Source organism: Vulpes lagopus, chromosome 9, assembly GCF_018345385.1.
Source record: "Vulpes lagopus strain Blue_001 chromosome 9, ASM1834538v1, whole genome shotgun sequence".
Taxonomy (NCBI): domain Eukaryota; kingdom Metazoa; phylum Chordata; class Mammalia; order Carnivora; family Canidae; genus Vulpes; species Vulpes lagopus.
In genome coordinates, this window is record NC_054832.1 from 3,247,126 (window position 1) to 3,270,184 (window position 23,059).

A 23,059-nucleotide genomic window follows, 5' to 3' on the forward strand; every position below is an offset into this window, starting at 1 on the left:
AACGTGAACACAAACAACCCAGGAGAAAGAGGAAATAACGTGGTGGAATCAGAAAGGCTGTGAGGATTTAGGGACAGTAGAGGCCACTCACACCAGAGATCAGCGTCTGGGAGGGGCGGCGAGCAGGGTGCTGTAGTGGGAAGACATGGGCACCTGTCTGCTCCTTGGCTTATCCTGCCTGGCATGTCCTTGCCTGGCCGACTCCTGCTTAGTCCTTGTCTCATTTCTGTTTCATCGTGCTCAGAGCCACACTTCGGTCACTTCCTCATCATTGTCTTCCCTGAGGGTAGGGGTCTTTCCCTGTTTCATTCCTTGCTGTGTGTGCCCAGCCCCAGGAGTGGCGGCTGCAGAGAAGGCATTCGATGAACTCGTGTTGACGGAATGGGAACACAACACCCATCAGGGTTGTTGCATTTGGCTGGTGCACAGGGAGGCAGTGGGATCTAGAGCCAAGGGGCAGACTGGGGTGCCAGGGAGGCTCTGGGCTTGTGGGTATGATACTGAAGGGTTTCCCAGCATATCCCAGCTGGATGGCAGGCTCTGGACTGTGCTCTGGTCATACCAGCCCACAAAGGAGAAAGGACAGGATGACCTCGAAGAGGTGGGCCTCAAAGCCTTTGGGCCTTCACGTCACACTGCTTCCATGCTTTTCTGGGGAGTGTCATCACCGTGCACTGTCCAGGCCCGGCCTTTCCCCAATGTTTCATCATGTCTTTGTTTTGTGAAAAAGCTTTTTTATGTGTTTCCTTTCTCAAAAACTTTACTTCCTGTCTGTGCTTCAGCTTTCAGAGGAAGAAAAAATTCAGCGGTACAGCATCCTCTCTGAGCTCTACGAGCTGATTGGCTTCCATCGAAAGTCTGCGTTCTTCAAGCGTGTGGCCGCTATGCAGTGTGTGGCCCCGAGCATCGCGGAGCCTGGGTGGAGAGCCTGCTACAAGCTCCTCCTGGAGACGCTTCCCGGCTACAGTCTGTCACTGGATCCCAAAGACTTCAGCAAAGGTACCGAAAGTCTCATTGTTGGAACTAAAAATGTCGCTTGGACCCTGTTCCCTGTGGGTTGTTTGAGCACTTGCTCTCCTGGTTAGGCACTATGGTTGGCAGGAGGGTTCAAAGATGACTAAGCCCCATCCTGCCCTTGGGTACTTACGATAATACAATTATAATGAAAAGTAGTGCTGCTTTGCTTGGGAGCTGGCATTCTTTTTTTTTTTTTTTTTAATTTTTATTTATTTATGATAGTCACAGAGAGAGAGAGGCAGAGACACAGGCAGAGGGAGAAGCAGGCTCCATGCACCGGGAGCCCGACGTGGGATTCGATCCCGGGTCTCCAGGATCGCGCCCTGGGTCAAAGGCAGGCGCCAAACCGCTGCGCCACCCAGGGATCCCGGGAGCTGGCATTCTTTAGCCAGTCCCTTTCCTGCCCCTGGTAGTGGTAATTGGCATTAAGGGTGGAAATAACTGCGGATACCTGGGTTGCTCAGAGGTTGAGTGCCTGCCTTGGGCTCAGGGCGTGATCCCATTTTGGGGATTGAGTCCCATGTCGGGCTCCCTATGGGGAGCCTGGTTCTTCCTCTGCCTATGTCTCTGCTTCTCTCTCTGTGTGTCTCTCTTGAATAAATAAATAAAATCTTAAAAAAAAAGGGCAGATATAACTGGACAAGCCATAGACTTTGTGGGATTTACATTCAAAAGGCTCAGTGTTGTTGGTGGCAGAGACGTCAGAGCTGCGAAGGTGGGGATGAGCTCACTTAGGCCACCTTCCAGAGAGGTTTCATGGGGGGAGGTTAGTGTTTAGGAGGAAGGTATAGTTTTTAGAGCATTTACACGGTTGCTCTGTAGAGAGAGGATAAAGGGTAAAGGTTTCTAGCTGTGCTGGGAATGGAATCCCTTCACTGTGCTTCAGGGAGGCTGGAGGCAAGGTCCCACTTACTCTCAGGTACCTTTTTTTGGTGTCCTGTGAATGTAACTCCACACTGCCTCTGGAGGGAAAGCAGACTGCCTGGGCTTTGTGCAGGTCACCCCAGGAGTTGTCTGATGTGTCTTGAGAGTTCAGAGTCGGAGGCCTCCTTCCGGGATGCTCTTCCCTGCTGCTCACTGTGTAGCTGCCAGCCGTCCTTAAGGTCTTGGCTGGATGTCACTTATGCAGAGGTCCCCTGTGGCCCCTCAGCCTACGTAGAGTCTTTTTATTTCTCTTTTTTTTTTTTTAAGGTTTATTTGTGAGAGAGAGAAGACAGCAGATGTGTGAGCAGGGGTGGGATGGGGGTAGAGAGGCAGAGGGAGGGGGAGAAAGAATCCCAAGCAGGCCCCACAGCCAGCACGGAACCCATCATGGGGCTCAATCTCACAACCCTGAGATTGTGACCTGAGCCAAAACCACAAGTTGGACGCTGAACTGACAGAGCCACCCAGGCACCCCTTATTTTTCCTTTTTCATCGAATCCTGTTGTTCTTCTGTATGGCATCCCATAATCTGCAAGCGCATTTAAAAATCAGCTCAGGTTGGGGCACCTGGATGGCTCGGTCAGTTAAGCGTCTGACTTTCGATCCTGGCTCAGGTCACAGTCTCGGATTCATGAGATCAAGCCCCACATTGGGCTTTGTGCTGGATGTGGAGCCTGCTTAAAAAAAAAAAATCAGTTAGGATGATGATTTAACACCTGCCTCCCACACTATCCTGTGTGCCTGTGAGAGCAGAGCCTCTGACCATCACCGTGGCCCCTGTGTGGCACATGGCCAATGTCCCAGGAGATACGTGTCCCATAGGACCAAAGCCTAATGAGCAGCTACAGCCTCATGTGTGGGCTGCCAGTTGTTGAAAAGGATTTCTTGGTCTTAATTTTTAAATCAGATGAACAAAATGTTTTTTTTTAATTTAAATTCAGCTAATTACCATATACTGTATTATTAGTTTCAGAGGTAGCGTTCAGTGATTCATCAGTTGCATACAACTTTCAATGCTCATTACATCAAGTGCCCTCCCATCACCCAGTTATCCATCCTCCCACCCTCTTCCAGCAACCCTCAGTTTGTTTCCTAGAGTTCAGAGTCTCTTATGGTTTGTCTCCCTCTCTGATTTTGTCTTCTAAAATGTTTCTTTTGAAAAATAAAGCAAATAAGCACATCTCCAAGTTATTTGGTACTTTTTATTTAGCCTTCTTTTTTGGGAGGGGACATTTGCCATCTTTTTGGGGAAGAGGTTGAGAGAAAGTATGGAAGTGAGATCAAATAAAGTAAAAATGATAAAGGTATGGAAGTGAACTCAGAAAAAGTAGAAATGATAAATGTTGGCTGGCTATGTTTTTAACAGGAAATAAAAATCACTTTAAACTCCATCTCCACTGTTGCTCTGGACCACTTCAAATATTTTTCAGAATTTAATAGAAATGTACTCAAACCCTGGACCTGTGAATAAAGCAAATTATCTGTATTCTCAGGATCTGAAATATATTTCTATTTCTCAAAATGAACATTTTTGCTAGCTGGTTACAGAAGGTCAGGGCAGGCAAACAAATGTGAACTGTGTGTATTTGCCAGCTTAATGGGCTGGTTGTTATCACTTTAATCTTATTTGTGTTGCTGTATATGAAGATCTAGGAATATGCTGTGTATGGAGATCAGCCTTTTCCTGAGTGAGGGATTCAGTCTTCCCCAGGAGCACTTATGAGAGGCTGGGATGGCAGGTGGATTTGCTTTAAGGTACTAGTTGTAATAAACTCTCAAATCAGTTACATTTTGAATGCAAGAGTGTGGAAAATTTATCACTTGGTCATATGTTGCAAATCTGGCTTATGAATAAAAAGAGTCAGATTTTATTGGAGGAACATAGAAATTGTGACTTGTATGCTATTTAGCATTAAGGAAATTTTTACTCAGTCTTACAATTGCCTGTGGTCGGAACTGTGTCATCATGTATTAGAAAAAAACAACATGGTGTTATCTGCCCAATTTTTAAGTGAGAAAACCTTCTTGATACTGTAGTGTTATTAGTTAAATTGGATTATTTAAAATTTATGACTTGGTTAGTCATGAAGTTGATTTTAGCTTCTTAATCCTTTTAAAAATCTCTTACTTCACTTTGGCATTTGGTCTTAGCTTCTTTTGATAATGAGGAAATATTGCAGAGACTTGGCTTTCTGTCCTTTCCTGTCATATGGTAAGTACTGCTATTTTATGTTCCTAAAGGTTTTTGTAAGATAGATAGGTTCTAGGATATCAGGTAGTTTTTTGGTGTGTGTGTGTGTGTGTGTGTGTGTGTGTGTGTGTGTGTGTGTAGGTTTGGTCACCTCCAAGAATTCCAATTTAAAAAGTTATGAAGTAATTTAAATAAATATAAATTAAAGATAATAGTACAATGAGCCCATCACCCACAGTAAGTGATTATCAAGACTTTGTCACATGTGCCTTATTTTTATCTTTTCTTTCTTTTTTTTTAAAATATTTTATTTATTTATTTATGAGCGACACACAGAGAGAGGCAGAGACAGAGGGAGAAGCGGGTTCCTCAAAGGGAGCCCGATGCTGGACTTGATACCCGGACCTAGGATCACGCTCTGGGCCAAAGGCAGACACTCAACCACTGAGCCACCCACGCGTCCCTTTATCTCTTTTTCTTAAGTTTATTCTTTGTTGAAGGATCTTAGGGCAAATCTCAGAAATCATGTCATTTTACCTTACATACTTAAGTTTGATGTCTGAAAAATAGGAGCATCATGTTTTACCAGGCTTTCCTGGCTGTGAAGGAAATTGAGGATTGGTGGAAGGAACAAATACACGAGCTTGCAGGGGCCTCACTGTACCTGCTGGGTAATGCCTGTGGGTCAGAATTTGTGCACGATGTAGCAGAAGTACATGAAAGAGCTGGCCAGCCGTGTAGTGCAGGGCAGTGGGAGAGCAGCTTAGTAGGCCTGGGGCAGGAGGAGCCCCGTGGTTGGAGTCTTCATCTTTTTCTGTACAGCCCATGGGGTCCCGGACACACAACACTGTACTGTAACCTGTTTGTGTTTGAATCCCGTTATGGGGTCTCCTTCATGAAGGTTTTCAAGGTAGAGAATATTTAAAAGTAGTCCTTGTTGCCAGGAAGGAGATGGAATAAATAACTCTAAGATTCTGAGGTCTTTAAAAAAGAAAAGATCTTATTTGTTAGAGAGAAAGACAGTACAAGCAGGGGAAGGGGCAGAGGGAGAGGGAGAAGCCGGCTCCCCACTGAGCAGGGAGCCCGACTGAGGACTCAATCCCAGGATCTGAGGATCGTGACCTGAGCTGAAGGCAGACGCTTAACCGACTGAGCCACCCAGGCGCCCCTAGGTTCTATGGTCTTAAAGGGTATTTTTCAATGACTGTGCGGTCAACACCCCCCACCCTTAAATTTCAACCATGCTAATTTGTTTTGGAGGGAGCAGCCGCAACAGTCCATTGGTAACCTTTTTCCTAATTTAACTATCCGCTGTTACAAGCTTTTCTTACACGTTAAATTAAAAAAGCACATGAAGGCCCATCAAATACCAATTATTTTTTGAAAAAATAATTGTGTATCTGTAACTCAAATACATGCCCCTGGAAACAATTTTTGGTTATAATCTTATTATAATGATCTCAAAGTGGTTATTTTTAAATTGTGTCTTTGCAGAAGAGAAAACATGTTCCATAAAACATGTCTTTTTACCGTATGAAGAAAACACAGCACAAGTTCTTTCTGGGCTAAGTTAAACACAGGACGTGTTTTCCCTTGCCCTTTGGGTTTGGTAGTTGAAGCATTTGTCTTTAAATCACAAGTTTCACAGATACCATTAAACGTCTTTCCGAGGAAGGCTCGAGTCTGTGTGACGCGCCCTCCTGGCGCCCTCTGAGGACGCTTTGTGACTTCCCCCACAGGCACGCACCGCGGCTGGGCTGCCGTCCAGATGCGTTTGCTTCATGAATTGGTCTACGCCTCCCGAAGAATGGGGAATCCTGCTCTTTCTGTCAGGCACTTGTCCTTCCTGTTGCAGACCATGCTGGACTTCCTGTCGGATCAAGGTGAGTGGACTCAGTGAACGAGAGCCCCCTTCGTGCCAGCCCGCACGGACCTGCGCTTGGGTTTACGTGGTGGCGCTTCCCCGTCCGCTGCTTAGAAGGCACCGAGCTCTGCTGTGTCCTCAGCTCCCTGCGCTGCCCCTGCTGTCCTCCCTGGGCCCCCTCTCGCCGCTCCGTGGCTCCCTCTGCCTCTCGGTCTCCGGCATGGGCTCCCCTTCCCGTAGCCTACGCCGCATAGAACAGAAACGTCCAAGCGTTACATTCATACCCGGAGCTGCACGATTCATAGGAATGTCCCTCGGTGAAGTTTCACCGAGTGACCGCTCCTGTGAGTGGCAGCCAGATGGGAAGTCTGACCAGAACCCCGAGGACCCTGCTGTGCCCCCCTAGTTATAGTCTCTGCAGCAGCAACTTGGGTCTTACTTTTGCAGCCAGAGACGCAGCTTGCTCTGTGCGCCCTGCGGCCTCGTGCGGTATCTCTGCCCGCGCCGCAGGCTTCCTTCTCCTGGCCTCTCCTGTCCGTCATGTGCTTTTACTCTTACTTACTCTCCCGTCCAGCCTCTGCTTTTTGGGTTTCAATCATGCCCTGTTTGTTTCCAGCCCACATTCTACCCTGGGCCCAGCTATGTTGATCCTGCTGCTTGCAGGCTTGCAGGACATTTGCATGTCCCACGGGCACTTGAAAGTGAGCACATCCGCGGTGCAGCTCTGTTGCTTCCCCAGCACACCTCCCTTTCTGCCTGGGCCGCGCAGCCAGGCGTGCATGTTGCCCACTGGCTTCTTTGGGACACACTCTCTGCCCTGGAGATGAGTGCGGGGGGTATTTATTAGGAAATGCTCCGGGGATCAATACCAGTTGAAGGGAGGAGAAGGAGGCCAGATGGGGCAGAGGAAGGCTGGGCCTCAGAACGGTGTTAGCAGAGGCCCCGCCCCCGCAGAGCTGGCCTGCATGGTCACCACGCCAGGCTCAGTGACCGGCAGTGCAGTGCCTGGTGAGGCAGTTTCTGGAGAGGCCTCAGCTGCCCCAGGCAGAGATACCTTGCTGTGTGGTGAGGGGCTAGGCCTCCTACTCCCACACCCAGGTGCTGGACGCACATCGTTCCCAGGAAGGAGGCATGGGCTTGGACGAGGTGGCTCTTTCCGGCTGGGAACAATCCCAGGAGAGGGCAGCACTCGCGTCACCTGGGGGGTCCGTTCTTCATGCCCGAAGTGTCCCAGCGGGACCTGCCGCAGCTCAGCCACTGTGCTCCTTCAGCCCGCACCCTGGCATCGGTCGGTGTGCCTCCTCTGTCCTCCCAGCTTTGAAATCAGCATGTATTGCCGTCCCTGTGCCTGTGGCTGGTCCCTTTTCCCTGTGGCAGTCTCCTGGGCTGCAGGATCTACTGTGGGTATGAGGCTTCAGTACATGAGTTCCAGTAGCGCGTTTATGCCAGAACTCACACAAAGACTCCGTAACGGTCAGTTTCAAAGCAGAAGGACTGAGTTGGTGTGCGATGGCCCTTACAGAAGCAGGGAAATGGTCGGTCTGACTCCTGTGCTTTTCTAAAACAGGAGGGGAAGGGGTTCCGTCTAGCTATTATGTAAACTACGTATGTAATCCATTGTGTTCTAGGCAGAGGCTGTTGAGGACCCTGGCTCCTCACGAAGTTCGAGGGATTGGGTGAGATTCCTCTTGTGTAATCTCCTCCTCCACACCCTGTGTGTCCTTGAACTTCATCCAGGCAGGCTGCGTGGACTTCTCATCGCACATACCGTGAAAGCCTGTTGTGTGCTGTTCTCTTCTCATGAGAGGTGTCTGTCCCCATGCCACCTGCTGGGACTCGGGGTCGTCTGTTTCCCCCAGGTGACTCCCACAGTGACTCCTCCCGCAGCCTCTTGTTGCTAATGACCTTGAAGCATTTACCACTTGTGGTGCTTGTTTGTGTCCCTTGGGCTTGTTTGTATCCCTTGGGGGTGCTGGTGCATCACTGCTCACAGAGAGGCACCTGCGGACGGTGGGACCACTTCTCCTCTGTGCCTAGTGGGTTTTCGTTGAGCACCAAGACCAGCATGACAGCTGGCTAGATGAACGGTTGGCACCTTGGGATCCTCTGAAATGTGAGGGGCAGATGAAGGCGGAGTCCCCAGAACAGGCCGACTCTAGTGTCCAGTGGGCCTGGGTCTGTTGTTTGATGTGTTGAATTTTTCCTTTTTGATGGGTGACTGCTCTCCTCAGCCACCCGACGGTGTTTGACCCTCCCCACCACCCTGCTTCAGTGACGATGCAGTGTCCGGCACAGTGTCCAGGGTGAGTGGACTCTGCCCACTGGGCTTTTTTTTTTTTTCGAGTTCTGAGTACCTCCTGACCCACGGCACATGACCCTCTCTCCTCTTGTCATGATTGTGCTCTCTCTCTCTTTCCCCAAACGGCTCCCGTTTAACTCTGCGCAGTCTTATGTTGCCGTGAGTTGTGAGGACAGGGCCCTGTGTCCTTGCCCCGAGCTGCTCACACCTTCACTTGCTTCATCTCAGGCTTTTTCTCTTAAATCCACATCCCCCGTCCTGTGGCAGGGCCTTTGTACTCTCTCCTTCCCCCACCCCCTGTTCCCTGTCCGCCCATGGCTCCTCTAGGTCTGGATTCCCTATCGCCAGCCTCTGACAAGTCCCAGCACCACCAGGGTCTCCCGCTCCGCTCCCTTCGTTCATGCGCTGCTCATGACTATAGCGGAAGAATCCTCGTGTCCTTCGTTGGTCAATGGCTGTCTTCCTTTCTGGAGCTCTGGAGGGAAGGAGCTTGCTGGTTATTGGAGGTCATGTTGTCGGACTGTGGAACAAAGAGCCGTCTCCTTAAAGGCCTGTGTAATGGTATTTGGTTAATTGGAGTCTTCGGAGAAAAGGACAAAAGTCAGGAAGTTTAAAGAGTTCTTCCCAGCCAGCTGCTGGCTGTCACCTCAGATCAGTGGTGGCAGTCTTTCTGGGCCTCCGTTTTCTCATTTGTACAACGAGGATGGCACAGTTGTGAGGTAGTTTGTTTTCATTTTAATGATAGATACTTTATTTTTTAATTTTAAAGTTTTATTTATTTAATTTTTTTTTCTTTTAAAGTTCAGGGCTTGAACTCATGACCCTGCTTGAGACCTGAGCTGAGATCAAGAGTTGGTTGCTTAACCAACCGAGCCACTCAGATGCCCCTAATGATAGATATTTTAATTTACCTGATGACCTTTCCTCTGGAGAGCTCATGGTATCATTTATAGAGTTGATAGTTAACATTCCTAAATACTGCTGCATTGAAATGAAATGTGGACTAGAAGAACAGCCAAGAAAGAAATCACTGATCCTGGGCTTGAGGGAAGGGCTTCTTAGCCTCCTTGTTGTATGTCAGCCTGAGTATTGGCAGATGGAGAGGCCATGGTCTGGGGGCTTCTTGCCCCGTCCTCCCCCACATATACCCTCTCATGTGTGCAGGTAAGAGTGAACTCACGAGTTAAAGAGGATAGTTGTTAACACAAAAGGCATCTGGTTCCTGGGACTCTTGTCATGTTTTTCTTTTCTTTTTTTTTAAGATTTTATTTATTTATTTATTCATGAGGGAGACACACACAGAGAGAGACAGAGAGAGAGAGGCAGAGACACAGGCAGAGGGAGAAGCAGGCTCCATTCAGGGAGCCCGAGATGGGACTCAATCCTGGGTCTTCAGGATCAGGCCATGGGCTGAAGGCAGGTGCTAAACTGCCGAGCCACCCGGGCTGCCCTTGTCATGTTTTTCAAGATGGAAGTACTAAGTTGAGAATTTGTGGACTCTTCTTGGGAAGCGTGGCTGTGTTACTGTTTATGATCATTGACTGGGGGTCCCTGGGCATGCAGGTGCAGCCTCCATGGCAGCGCGGCAGTGGACTGGTGAGCTCCGTGGGTAGTGGCTGCAAACCTGGTCCTGTGACCTGGTCCTGTGTGCTGCACAGGAGTCCCTTGAGAGGGAGCAGAACCCCTGATCACTCCTGTTGGTGCCACAGTAAACAGACCCAGGGTGAGGGAGGGGTGCTGCTGAGACTGTGGGACGACCAGTGAATGATCTTGAATTAAGGAGCTTCCGACATGAGACTTGTTTTACCGTGTTACGGTAGCAGAGAATGCTGTGTTCTTATTATAGGGTCGGATGCTTTATTAGTGAAATTTAAACTTCACGTAGTTGCTTGGGCTTTCCCTGCGGAGGTCTAAAGGATTTTTGTGTTTTACTGTGTTCAGAACTTTGCTGGAGGATACAAGGTCAAAAACCTGCCAAAGAGCCAGTGTTTCATCTACTTGGCAGGACTCTCTCGAGTAGAGATAAGGTACCCGACATGCATGACAGTGTGTCTAATGCATAAAAGTGCTTAATGAATGTTCTGAGACATCTGTGTTATTTCCCTCCCAGGGGCCCTGGACTCCAGCTCCTTGGTCAGAGGTTGCAGGTTCTTTCGCCTGAGGTACCTTAAGAAGACCCAAGAGAAATGGAATCTCTTGTCAAGGACACAGCAGAGTGAGCCCAGAGGGCTAGCAGATGTGCAGATGCTCTGATTTGTGTCCTATTTGATGATTAACAGTAGCAGTGCTAGCAGGGCTCCTCCTGTCTGATGTGGGTGGCAGGTGGGAAAGGAAAGAGGGATAAGGATGAGGGACCAGCAGAGCCGTGAGGCACCGTCTCCTGGCGAACAGTGGTTGGCCAGGCTGCCACCTCCATGCCATCTGGCGTCCTGCCTCTCCCGCACTTGAGTTGTTGGGAACATGACCCTTGCTGCCTTGCCATTGAAGGTGTGGATTTAGATCAGCCCCTCAGCTCATGGTCCAGCTGGAGGAGCACAGAATCCCAGGCCTTGTCATCTAGAACATGAACTCAATTTGCTGTTAGAACCTGAGGTCAGAATAGAGGCTTCGTCTCTGAGCCCCAGACCTGGGTCTCCAGCAGCCCTTGGGTGTTTGAGCATCGCAGACCTCAGAGCAGCTGTGGTACGGCCCGTCCCCCACACAGCAGGTGTGCTTTTGTCTCCAGGAAACCGAGTATCTTACTAAACTATATTATTATTATTTTTTTAAGAAAATATATTGAGAAGGAGCTCACGTACTGCACAGTTCACCCGCCGCAGGTACCCTGGCAAATGTGCAGGGCCGTGCAGCTTTCTGCACCCTGTGATATCCACCGTGCAGGAGCCTTGTACCCCTCAGACACTGTTCCCCAGGCCCCCCCGCCCCATCCCTCAGCAGGTGTGCACGGAGCCTTGTACCCCTCAGACACCGTTCCCCAGGCCCCCCGACCCCATCCCTCAGCAGGTGTGATCTGCTTCTGTCTCCCTAAATCTGCCTGTCCTAGGTGTCTCAGGTGAACAGAGCCCCACAGTGTGTGGCCCTTGGTGTCACCTTTCACGTGCAGTGATGTGTCCACGCCCTGCCTTGGAGCTCTGCTTCTGTGCTGCTGGCCCTCAGATCCATGTGTCCAGCCTGCTCTCCCCCGAGATCTCACCCTCAGTAGGAGCATCGTCTCCTCTCCCCTGAAGCTCTCTCTCGCCTTCCCCCACCTGCCTTTTCGGGTGCTCCTCCGGGGAGCAGGGCAGTCTGTGCCATAGCCCCCCACTCTCACCCCCACAGCCGGAGTGGGGAGCCGGCACTCATTACCTGCTCATCTTCCTGCATTCATTCTCTCTCTCCTCAGCTCGCGCCTTAGCTCGTTAGTGAGCAGCCTGGGCGAGCTCTTGGAAGCTGTGTCGGACCACACGCCCTCCCGCGTCCGGCCTCCGTGGCCTCAGTGTGCCTTGAAGAAACCTAGATTCCTCATCGTGGTTTATGACATGGGTCAGCTCGCTGTGGCTTGTGGGTCAGATCTGCTCCCACCTTTTGGGTGGATCTGGCCTTCCTGACAAGAAAGGCTTTTATAGATGAACACTTGTGATCAGTTTGATGATAAGGATGTGATCTTTGAACGCTGATTAGATGAAATGTCATCACCCTCCAAAATTTTTTTTTTCTTCTCATTTTTAAATCTGTGTTAACAAAAATTGTACTCAATTATGTATTTTGCATTTCACCAAGAGGAAGTGTGTTTTCTCACTTGCTGTATGTAAGTACCTACGTAACATCCATGATCAGCCTCTTGGTTCACAAAACCTAAGATACAACGTCTAGTCCATTATGGGAGGGTTTGTCTTTGCTAACCCGTGGTTTCCAGCGCCCTGGGTGCCCTGATCCCTGCCTGCCCCATGCTCTCTGGTTCACTGTGTCTCGTACACTGCCCTGCTTAGGGGTCCTTCTCTCCTTTGAGCCTGTTTGCTTTCTCAGGCCCTTTCTCTCTTCCTGATGCACTGTGCCCCAGCCCTCACATGGGTGCCTCCCTGTGTCACTCCAGTCTGACCTGAAGGCGTGAGAGGCCTTCCTGACCTTCTAGTCCTCGGTCCCCCCAGCCCCACAGACCTGTTTCCCACTACCCTGGCTGCTGGGGGTCCGGGTGGGAGGCCTGGCTGAGGGGCTGCGGCTCAGGCTCCGGCAGGCATCCTCCTTCAGGAACTCATGTGTGAGCTACCTTTGAAGCAGGGTGCCGAAGCCTGGTTTCCTTGTCCATATTATTTTATGGGAATGAAAATTCATTTCCTCCTTCACTGTAAGCATCATCATGAAGAACAGATGAGATGGGAGATGGGGGGCTTTGGAAATGTCGAGAGCTAAGTGCTTGCTGTGCTCAGTATCCTGTACTTGCTCCTTCCTGGTCTCTCCCTCTTCCTGCCTGTTCCTCTTGCACTGTTTGGTGGTCCCGTATATCAGATTCTGAGTTGCCCCAGACTTGGATTTGGATACTGCTGTCTTTACAACTTCTGGGACCTTGGACAAATAATTTAACTTCCTTCAGCCCTGGTTTTCTTACCTGTACGCTGAGAACAGGAGCATCTCATGGGGCTATTAATTTTCAGCAGGTGTTGTGCTAAGAGCCTGGCCATTCAGTGTTGAGAACATTTTAGGTGATTGTCTCTGGAGAACAGGCCTGAGGAAGAGTCCTGGTTAAGGGGAGAGAGGAGTCCGTAAAAACAGATGGATACAGAAGCATCATGTGGCAGTTGACAGTTCTTTTCAGAGGTGGAAGAGTTTGCAGTAATGTTCCATGAAGAAGGTGATCTTGACCTTGAAGAACAAATTGGTGTTTGCTAGAACATGCTGAGCAGAAGAAATAGTTTCACTTAGAAGTTCTTTCTGTAATGCTGGTGGACTTAAGAATATTTGCTTTGTTTGGGAATGTTGGGTACAGTAGTTTGGTGTGATTCTGTTGTCTGGAATTTGGGGAAGCAAAGTGGATGATCAGTAGTTGTGCAGTATGACCCAGCAATTCCACTGAGTAGGTGTTTACTCAAGAGATTTGAAAACGTATGTCCACGCAGAAACCTGCCCATGAATGTTCATAGCAGCAGTGTGTATAATTGGCCAAGAAGTGGAAACAAAAGTATCTGTGGATGGATGGATGCATGTAGACGTGGTGCATCCTACCTGGGTGCCTCTCTTGCTCATCCCTTCTCCCTTTGCTTTTTCCTGCCTCCCTTCCTTGGCTTACAAGTTTGCTCATCTTTCACATCTCCGTGTAGACACCATGTGTATATTTATCTATGGAGCCTTTCTTAGTCCTTTGGGGCCAGCTTGTGTTCCTTTGCAGCATTCCCACCGGTGCATGTAACTTGCCCACAGGAGCCCTTCTGGCTCGCCATATGCCAATTGCTTTAATTTGATGGACAGACTCCCTGGCAGGGCTGCAAGCACTCTGAGGGCAGGGTCTCTAACTGGCTGTTCCCCACCCCCCCCCCGGGACCTTGTGGCACAGATTGGCATGCACATATTGTTGAATGCATGAATAATACATGTCTTTTTTTTTTTAAAGATTTATTTTAGAGAGAGTGAGAGCATGTGTGCATGTGTGCATGAGCAGGTGGAGGAGGGGCAGAGGGTGAGAGAATCCTCAAGCAGGCTCCTTGCTCAGTGCAGAGCCCGAGGCAGGGCTCGATCCTGACCTGCGCTGAAGTCAAGAGATAGCCACCCAACCCTCTGGGCCACCTAGGTGCCCCTGTTTTCCACTTTTCAAAAACAAGATTCTGGAGACTTCATTCATGGACCACATAATTCGTCCACTCGAAATGTGCACTTGCAGTGTGTTCGCAGATATGTGCACCTTTCCTCACAGTCATTTGAAACCTATTTATCACCTCAGAGCGAACCTGGTATGGTTCCTGTAGCTGGCTAGCGATACATGTTGGCACTCACGTCTTCTTGAATGCGCTAATAATAAATACTTTGCTTTGCTTTTAGTTCTTTATCTGGTCTGTTTTTGCTGTTATTGGCAATGCCGTGGTGAACATCTTTAGATCTTTGGCTTTTTTAGCAGGACGGAGATTTTATCCAGAGAGGGCTTATTGGATCAGTCATTTTGAACATTTTTTATTGCTGTTAAAGCATATTGCCAAATTGCCTCTGAAAGCATTGTTCTGATTATACTGCTAGCAGCCGGGCTGCTGATTCAGTATGTACAGAAGGCTACCTTATTGTTTTAATTTGTATTTTCTTGGTAGCTGGCAAGGTTGAGTATTTTTCCTATGTGTTTATATACTAATTGTATGCTTTTCATACAAACCTCTTCTGCAGTCTTCTGGTTGCTTTCCTGTTTCTGGCTTCATTTGGTTCTCATTTGTTGGATTTGGGAGGCAGATAGGGTCCCAGCCACTGGGCTGATGAGGTCTCTGATGCTTTGAGATGCTCAGTAGTTTGCCCAGAGACTCCCAGTTATTCAGGAAAAACCAAGCCTAGAACCCATCTTTAGCCCTCATTGGAGGATGTATGCACAGCTAAGTGTAAAATCTGTCCAGTGCTGTCATATACCAGGCTGGTGTCAGGCAGGTTTAAAGGGTCAGGATGCCTCCCACAAATGCTTCCCTGGACTGAAGCTGAAAGTAGTAAGAAAATATTTTAAACATATGGTGGTGATCTCAGCAGACCTTGACATTGGAAACAGATATACTCTGTGTCCCCACCACCCCCAGCACGTCCTTTTACTCTAGGAACTTAAAGTCTGCTGTCGTGAACTCCCTATTTCAGCTCGGCCTCCCTGAATGGCAGTTTTCTCCCTGAATGGCCCCTTAGCCTTCTCATATCATCAAGCTAGTGGCTCTTGAGTGTGGGAGTTTGGAAATGTGTGGCAGTGTTTCCAGTATAACGGTGGCCATGTGTGTCATTTGCATGTAGTCTGAGGAACAAGAGACAAATGTAGGGGCAGGCAGGTCCCACACGACAAGGCATGTCCTATCACGATGCCAGCAGTGCCCCGGGAAACCGCTCTTCCCTGGGGGCACTGCTTCCCTGCTGTCCTCTCAAGTGGCTGCTGCTTCCGCCCTCTTACCCTATGTACCTTGGGCCTAGAGACAGGGTACAGTCTTTCCTACCGCTACTTCTGGAGTCCTCCTTCAGAAACCCCCACTCTTTGTATGGGCATGTCATCAGGACTCATCACAGCTTACTTTTCCTTTGGTTGGGTTGTTTATGAATACTCTGGTCCTCCTCCTCCTCCTCACTCTTTCATAGTTTCAGCTCCTGGCCTGCTCTCCCTCACAGCACCTTTGCTGGCTCTGTCTTGGCGGCTTGACTGTCCACGGGGAGGGTCCATTCAACGCTTTCCTCTTCCCCCTCTGTGCTTTCTCCTGATGGGTCTCAGCAGGACTCTGCTTTTCCTCACACGGATCTCCGGACTAGCTGCCTTCCCCATCTTCACTCCCCATCCCAGCCAGGGCCACCACTGCCTGGCCAGTTGCTGAGGCCAGAAACCATGAAGGCATTCTTGACTTGTTTTCTTCACCATCAACCTGCATCTAAGTCCTATCAGCAAGTCCTCAGGGTCTTACCTCTTAAATAGATCCCAGAGGTGGTCACTTGTCACCACCCGTGCCCTCACAGATACAGTGGAAACCACTGCAAGGCCTCAGCTGCCGCATCTGGCCATTAGGCGTCTCCTTGGCCTGTAGTCCTCCATCTTGTCACTTTTCTGCTTCAGATCATCCACAGGCTCCCATCACTTTCCCCTTGTTAGGTCCTCAAACCAGTCTCCCTCCAACCTCCGTTCATTGACTTAGCTTTAGCCATAGTTGCTGTTGCTTCTGTCTCTCCAGGGAAGCTCATTTCCACCTGTGTCCAGGACCACGCATTGGGTCTTTCTGCTTTGTTTCCCTAAGATATTCGTGCGACTGCCTTTTCTGCAACTCTCTGGTCTGAGGTCAGGCACCCTGTATTTGTCTGCTTCATGGCACCCTGTATCTCTGCTTTTTACAACTAGCCGCCCTCTTTGCTAGATCATGAGCTCCTTGGGGAAGGGATCTGTCTGTCCCGGGCAGACACCTGCCTACACCTAGGACTATGTATGGCAGGTGCCCACTCAGTGTTTGTTCACTCGCTGCCCAACGAGGAAAGTCATCCCAACGTCCTTCTACCCCCTCTTTCCTGCTTGTGAAATGGGCACATGAGCCTGCTATGAGGATTAAAGACAGTGCGGATCATGTCTCCCTCTGTCTTGGAGCAGGAGGCTCATGAGTCCCTCCTCTCTTCTCTAGTACTTAGCTGCTTATGGATTAGGGTATTTGGTTCAAATTACACCTAGCCCTCAGGGGAAATACTCACAGGTTGCAAGAGAATCTTGCTGAGCCAGCAGCTAGCTACAAAGTGCAGGGCCAGTTCCAGGGTCCCGTCTGGACCTAAGGCCTGGGAGTCAGCCCTTCACCGGGACCCCTGGGAGTCCCTCACAGCAGGTGTGCTCCGTGGGCTGAGAAATGGCCTCTGATATATAGAAATTCTTAGTGGTGTATTTTTACCTTCTGTGTCCTCACTTATCTCTGAAAACCAGCATCCTCCTTTTCTCCTCTGCCGTCGTTATTTGTTTGGCTAGGCAGTGAATGTATAGAACCCTCAGAGGGGGGCCCTCAGTGCCCCTGCACTGTGGGAGCAGCATTGCCCAAATCAGATTTGTTTCCTGACACCCGATGAGATTTCTTGTGGTTTGTACAACTATATATGTGAAAAGTCATGCAAAACTACGTAAGCTGTGTCACAGTTAACGATTTGGTGAAATGCTTTTATTGAAAAGAGGCTGACGTAAAATTGGCAGTCATTGAGTCAGGTGTACCAGCAAAGCAGTCTTCAGTGAGGGAGTCAGGGCAGCAGGCACAGCACTGTGTGGTGTTGGGGGCAGGATGAGGCTTGGACAGGCCCACTTCTGCGTCCCCCACCCCCATGCTCTCGCTTACTGCCATCCTAGACTTTTTGTGAATTGTATTTTTCATTCACTTTTATACTCACTCACTTTTATACTCATGGGTATGTTAATATGTCTTCTTTACATTTTTTGAATTTAAGTAAATTGTAAAATGGTATTAAAAAATAATACATCATTTTACTAGATTTTGGTCTTGGTGATTCTGGGTAAAATGGCATGACCCAAACAGTCATGAGTCTCCTGTAATATGGACTAGCAGATTAAAACACAGGGCTTGGACTTTAAACTCTGCATGTCGTATCTTATTCCCATTAAGAAGCACATACAGTCTTTAGACTTGAGTTTTTACCCGTTAGCTTTGCATAGCAAGGCGTAAGGAACGACAGTATGAACTCTGGCCAAAAAGGAAGGCCACAATCTTGAAATTGTCAAGGTAATATGTATTATTTTACTTCACATTTTCCATTCTTGACATGCTTTTTTACCCCTTGTATTTTTTTTTTTTTCCAGATGGCATATGTGGTTTCTTGGAGAGTTTTGATTGAATGGATTTCATTTTTCACCTGGGTGGGGAGAAGGAAGGATAAGCTTATGAGCTGTTATGTGGGAGCTCCTCAACAAAGGGGTATAATTTGTTTCCACTGTAGTTTATATAATCCCTTTTGTTTGTTCAGAAATAGACAGAAGGGGTTGAACCAAAACCGGGTAGAATGAAGGGAAGCTTTTGACTTCCTTTTAGTTCTGTTTGAAGAGATAAATACCGTGTAGTACAACATAATAAGTACCTGCTAATAGAGTGCATTCTTGGTCGAGAAACCACGCATGTGAAATAATGAGGTGAAGAAAAACTATCAGTGTGTCAAATCCCAAATATATTAGTGGATTTAGTCGTTATGGGAAAATACTAATTTGCCAAGTTTTAGATGAACCAAAATAGAACATCCTGGGGCGGTATCACAAAAGGTCCTTTTGTACGTAGCCTCTTTGGAACACCGTGGGCCAGGTGGTGTGAGCTGTCAGCATGGAGTGGCGTCCTGCCGTCCTATTCACCTGGCCGCCGTCCACCACGCCCAGTGCCGGCCTACCATTTCTGGTCTAGAATACGGCAGCACTTCCAAGGGATGTTCTTGTCTCCCAAGACGTTTCTTGCCTCTCGGCCACCTGGAGTGTCCAGGGATCTTCCCACAGCAGGTATTTATCCCTAGCAGCCCTCCCCTGAGATAGCACGCAAGGTTCCCATCCCTACAACTAGAGTTCAAGTCCCTGGCATGCTTTGCAGTGTGCTTTTCAGTCTGGCCCGGCCCAACCCCCTTGTGGAGGCACCGGGCTTAGCTGCTGTTCCCGGAACAGAGCCTTGGTGTTCACATCTGTGCTTTCTCTTCAGGGTTTCTACTACCCAGAATGTAGCACTAACCTCGCCCACCTCTCATATCTTCCTTGACACCTCCAGGTAGCAGAAAAAGCCTTTCTTCTCAGTTTCCCCCCACACTTATGTAACAGTGCTCATCATGTTGCATGTTAATCACGAGTTTTCACGTCTGCAGACTGCATGTGTGAAGCTGGACAGCTGGAACTGGGGCTTCCTTTCCCCCGAGCCCCAGCTTGGCACAAAGTCTGACTCACAGAGGCTCACTCAGTGCTCGCTAAATCCAGCTGCCTTGTTTTTCCTGGCCGTTTCCTTCTGGATAGTAAAGTGAGGATTGTGCTTCCCTTGACGTGCTGGTGTTAGAGTTGGAGACCGCGTATCTGAAGAGTCTGAAACATAGTATGTGTTCAGCAAACCGTCATTGTCACTGTTGGTTTGCTTTTGACGTGCAGAAGTGTTTCAACACACGTCGTTCACATGTCGTTCCTGGAGCAGAGAATCAAGGCGAGGACTCATCCCCAGTATCTTCAGTACCTTCCTGGGCTCACCTGCAATCACTGCAACAATCATTGGAACAATATTGACCATGACAGACATTCTGCTTGTAAACCGGAATGTTTCATGAAGTGACATCTGTTCCTGCTGTGTGTGATGTCCTCTATCAGCCAGCTCCACTGCCATAACAGTGCCAGGGTGGGTGGTTTAAACGACAGAAACTTCTTTTCTCACAGTTCGGAGGCAGGGGGTCTAAGACTGAGGTGCTGGCAGGGTTGGTTTCCCTGGAGGCCTTCCTCCTTGGCTTGGAGACGTGTTCTCCCTTTGTCCTCACACGGTAGCCCTCTGTGTGAGTTCGTGTTCTAATCTCCTCTCCCCATGAGGACACTAGTCAGATTGGATTAGGGCCCCGTGCGACCTCACTTTACCTCTTCAAAGGCCTTGTCTCCAAATTCATTCATATTCCCGGGACCCTGCTGGGCACAAGGACTTCAACATACGAACTTGTAGGGGATGTAATTCAGCCCAGAACATGAACTGTGATCCATCCTATTCTATCCCATGGGATGCTAGTCAGTACCCACTAGCTTGATATTTATGACCCACAAAGAGGTCACAATGGCTTGCAGTAAGTAACAACACTTACCTTTTAGAATTGGCAGTGGAATTGAAATGGAACAGACTCATTTGAAATGAGTCCCTGTGTACTGCGCAGTCTCTTATGACCAGTGGTACATACTTGTTAGCTTCTCTCTCTCTTTTTTAAAGATTTTATTTATTTGTTTATGAGAGAGAGAGAAAGAGAGAGAGAGAGAGAGAGAGGCAGAGACATAGGCAGAGGAAGAAGCAGGCTCCATGAAGGGAGCCTGATGTGGGCCTTGATCCCAGGACCCTGGGATCACACCCTGAGCCGAAGGCAGATGCTCAACCACTGAGCCCCCCAGGCATCACTGTTAGTTTCTCTTCTATGTGTAGCACGTGGACAGAGTAAAGTTGATTGACCCATGCCACCATCACATCTCCCTGGTGTCCTGCTTCATTGATTTAAGAGAGAAGGAGGTGGTATTGGTGCAGGCTTTTCTGTGTATCTTTTTTTTTTTCTTTAAGAGATTGAGTTAAATTCAAATTAATATTGACTAAGCAACTTGTAAGTGGCAAGGGATCTATTTGGGGGAAAGAAATGGCATATCCCTCAGTGAGATAAAATGCAAAGACCTTCTTTAGACTGTTCCCTGGGTGATTATCTGTACAGATGACCCCCCCTTTGTAGGGGAAGAGATCCTCCATGCCATTCACCGAATACTGAAACCCGAGTGCAGAATACCGGTTCCCGTGTGAGCTGGGGGTCTGTGTTACATGGTACATTGAAACCTCTGCAGAGGCAGGAGTTTTGGATTGTGCCCACACTAGCGATGGTGTAAGAAACTGTCACAGGGCTGGTGACTGAGCCTGGCTGACTGTGGTGTCTGTTACTGTCATCGTTGTGAAGATGAGCGTTCTCACCAAGTGTCCATGGGCTCGCCTGATGTTTCAGTCATATTTTGTGCACTTTTGGGGATAATTTTAGTGGAACAAGGAAGATGCAAAGGTCCAGGGATTTATTTCTCTTAAACCTCAAGGCTCTACTGTCTGTGTGGCTAACCCAGCAGTGGGGTAAGAGAGTGTTCCAGAGTCAGGAGCAGAGCGGTGTCTGTGTGGCTGTAGATGGATTTAAAGGATGAAAAGATGACATTAAAAGTTGCAGGTGCCAGAGGATGGGGAAAGGACCATCGTAGGTGGCGGGAAGGGGCACTCACTTCTGGCTGGGGCTTGGAGCTCTTGGAGGCCACTCTGTGGCGGGGACTCTGATGGAGGAGCAGGGCCCTCTGGTGAGGCCTCATGTGATGTGGCATGAGAGGAGCGGTTTCTCAGTCTCTTGAAAACTTCGCTCATCTCTCTGGTAGGGTGACGGACACCCCACACTCCACGACCAGCACCCGGCACACCACAGGCATGCAGCTAGCGTTCCCTTGCAGCTCTGCAGGCCTGGGCAGGGCTCACCAGCTCGCACCTGTGCAGCATGCGGCAGAGCTGGGACCCTTTGGTGCCAGTGTGTGTGCCTCGGACCCGGTGCCTTCCTCTCAGGTTTGTTCCCGCCTTTCTAGTGGGATCCTTCTCAGGGTGAGTGCTCCGTCTCCGCTTTCCTGATCCCCAGTGCTCACTGTCACGGGTCTGCCCCTGTGAAGCCTGATTCATTTCCTCACTCACCGAGACAGATGGTATTCATCGTCTTAGGGTGCCCTTCCCTATCTTTTCACAGGGGCAGCACCTTCAAGGCACAGGGAGACTGTGACCAGGCTTTGGCCAAGTGAGGGTTTCTGAGTCCCAAGAAGGTCCTGACAGCCATTGGCTTGTGCCTTCTCTGTGCCATGCACTCACTGAATGCTGTCTCCTTGCCCTGCACTGATGAGGCACCGGGCCCACCTTGCTGCGTGGCCAGCGGGAGATGCCGCACCTTAGTCTGTCCCTGTACCAGGGTGATCTGTCAGCCGGGATATGGTTGTCATTTGTTTGAAAGACAAAGATTGGATGCAATGGGAAAATGTCAGATTGAATTTATTCAGCTTCATCATTTGATCGCAGCTCATTGCTTTGCTCCTCAGCCCAGAGAAAATGCGTTAGAAGTTTGTCAGCGTCAGAGTAGGTCGGAACTTGGCCTGGGGCAGGTGCTCTCTTGGCCTCTCTCTGGGGGAGATGGACCCTCAGCCTTTATTTGACTGTGTCACAAGGCCGAGGGAATGCAGGAAGGGAGAGATGTTGTGCATTTTCCAGATATTTCTGTGATCGTCACTTTGACATTGCCTCTGTGTCTCCTAGTTCCGCATCAGGTGACTCAGAGGCCAGGCAGCCTCCTCCTAGATCTGGGAGCTAGAAATCTCTGCAAAACAAAATCTTTTGTAACTTCGTAATTTGTGATCACATGTCATAAAACCAGAAAGGTTTTTTACCTCAAGGATGTGACACAGTATATTTACTTCACTCACATATTTGTCCTTGGGGAAGAAACCTGAGCAGCTGGAAAGACATTTTTGGTTTAAAAAATTATGAAATTAGTATAACATAAAAGTAACGATTTGAATTTTGAAAAACAAGGTTATGAAAAAACAAATTACAAAGTGGATCAACGAGGGTATAAATTTAAAATGTTCTGTGAAGATTTGTGCTGGGGATTTAAGAGTTAAGCTCTTGGTATAGTTAAAATATACTTTTTATTTATCTTTTATCTTTTATTTTTTAAAGATTTTATTGATTTATTTATGAGAGAGACAGAAAGAGAGAGGCAGAGACACAGGCAGAGGGAGAAGCAGGCTCCCTGCGGGGAGCTTGATGTGGGACTCGATCCCAGGACTCCAGGATCACGCCCTGAGCTGAAGGCAGACGCTCAACCGCTGAACCACCTAGGCGTCCCTAAAATATACTTTTTAAAATAAAAATTTACTCATGATTTTATAGGTATGGTTCCTTTTTTCCCCCCTTTTTTGGGAGGGATTTGTTCTTTATTTTAAAAAGACACTTGTCAATTTTCAGTATCAAAACGGTTGCACTATGGGTTTCTTTCTCCCGATCGGCTCCCAAGGAGAGGCCACCGAAGGAGAGTGCGTTTAAAAAGAATTGAACAGGAAAAGAAACTTTAAAACATCAGTACACTGCCTGCCCACAGACTGTAGAGCCCAGATGGGGTGGCCAATGTGCTCCAACCCTAAAGAAGCAAAGTTTCAAAGTAATAAAAAATTTAAAAGCAGTTTTGCGCATAAGCTATTCAAGATTTCTCCAGTGCTAAGTGATACAAAGCCTAATGAGGTGGCACTTTTAGAAGATGGCAGCTTTGGACCCACGAAACGGGGAGGAGGGGAGTTTGTCTCATGGGGCTAAATCAGTGGAAAACACATAATTTTCTTTTTTCTTTCGAG

At 48.6% G+C, this 23,059-nt stretch overlaps 1 protein-coding gene across 5 annotated transcripts in view; it reads left to right on the top strand.

The window, feature by feature from the left end:
* Positions 1-23,059, top strand: part of TRAPPC9 (trafficking protein particle complex subunit 9) — a 541,977-nt gene that overhangs the window by 65,756 nt on the left and 453,162 nt on the right. For all 5 annotated transcript variants that reach the window (XM_041769344.1, XM_041769347.1, XM_041769345.1 and 2 more), the window contains 2 exons: positions 783-999; positions 5,872-6,015. In XM_041769344.1, the coding sequence (XP_041625278.1) occupies positions 783-999; positions 5,872-6,015 (361 nt within the window). The remainder of the gene's footprint in view (positions 1-782; positions 1,000-5,871; positions 6,016-23,059) is intronic.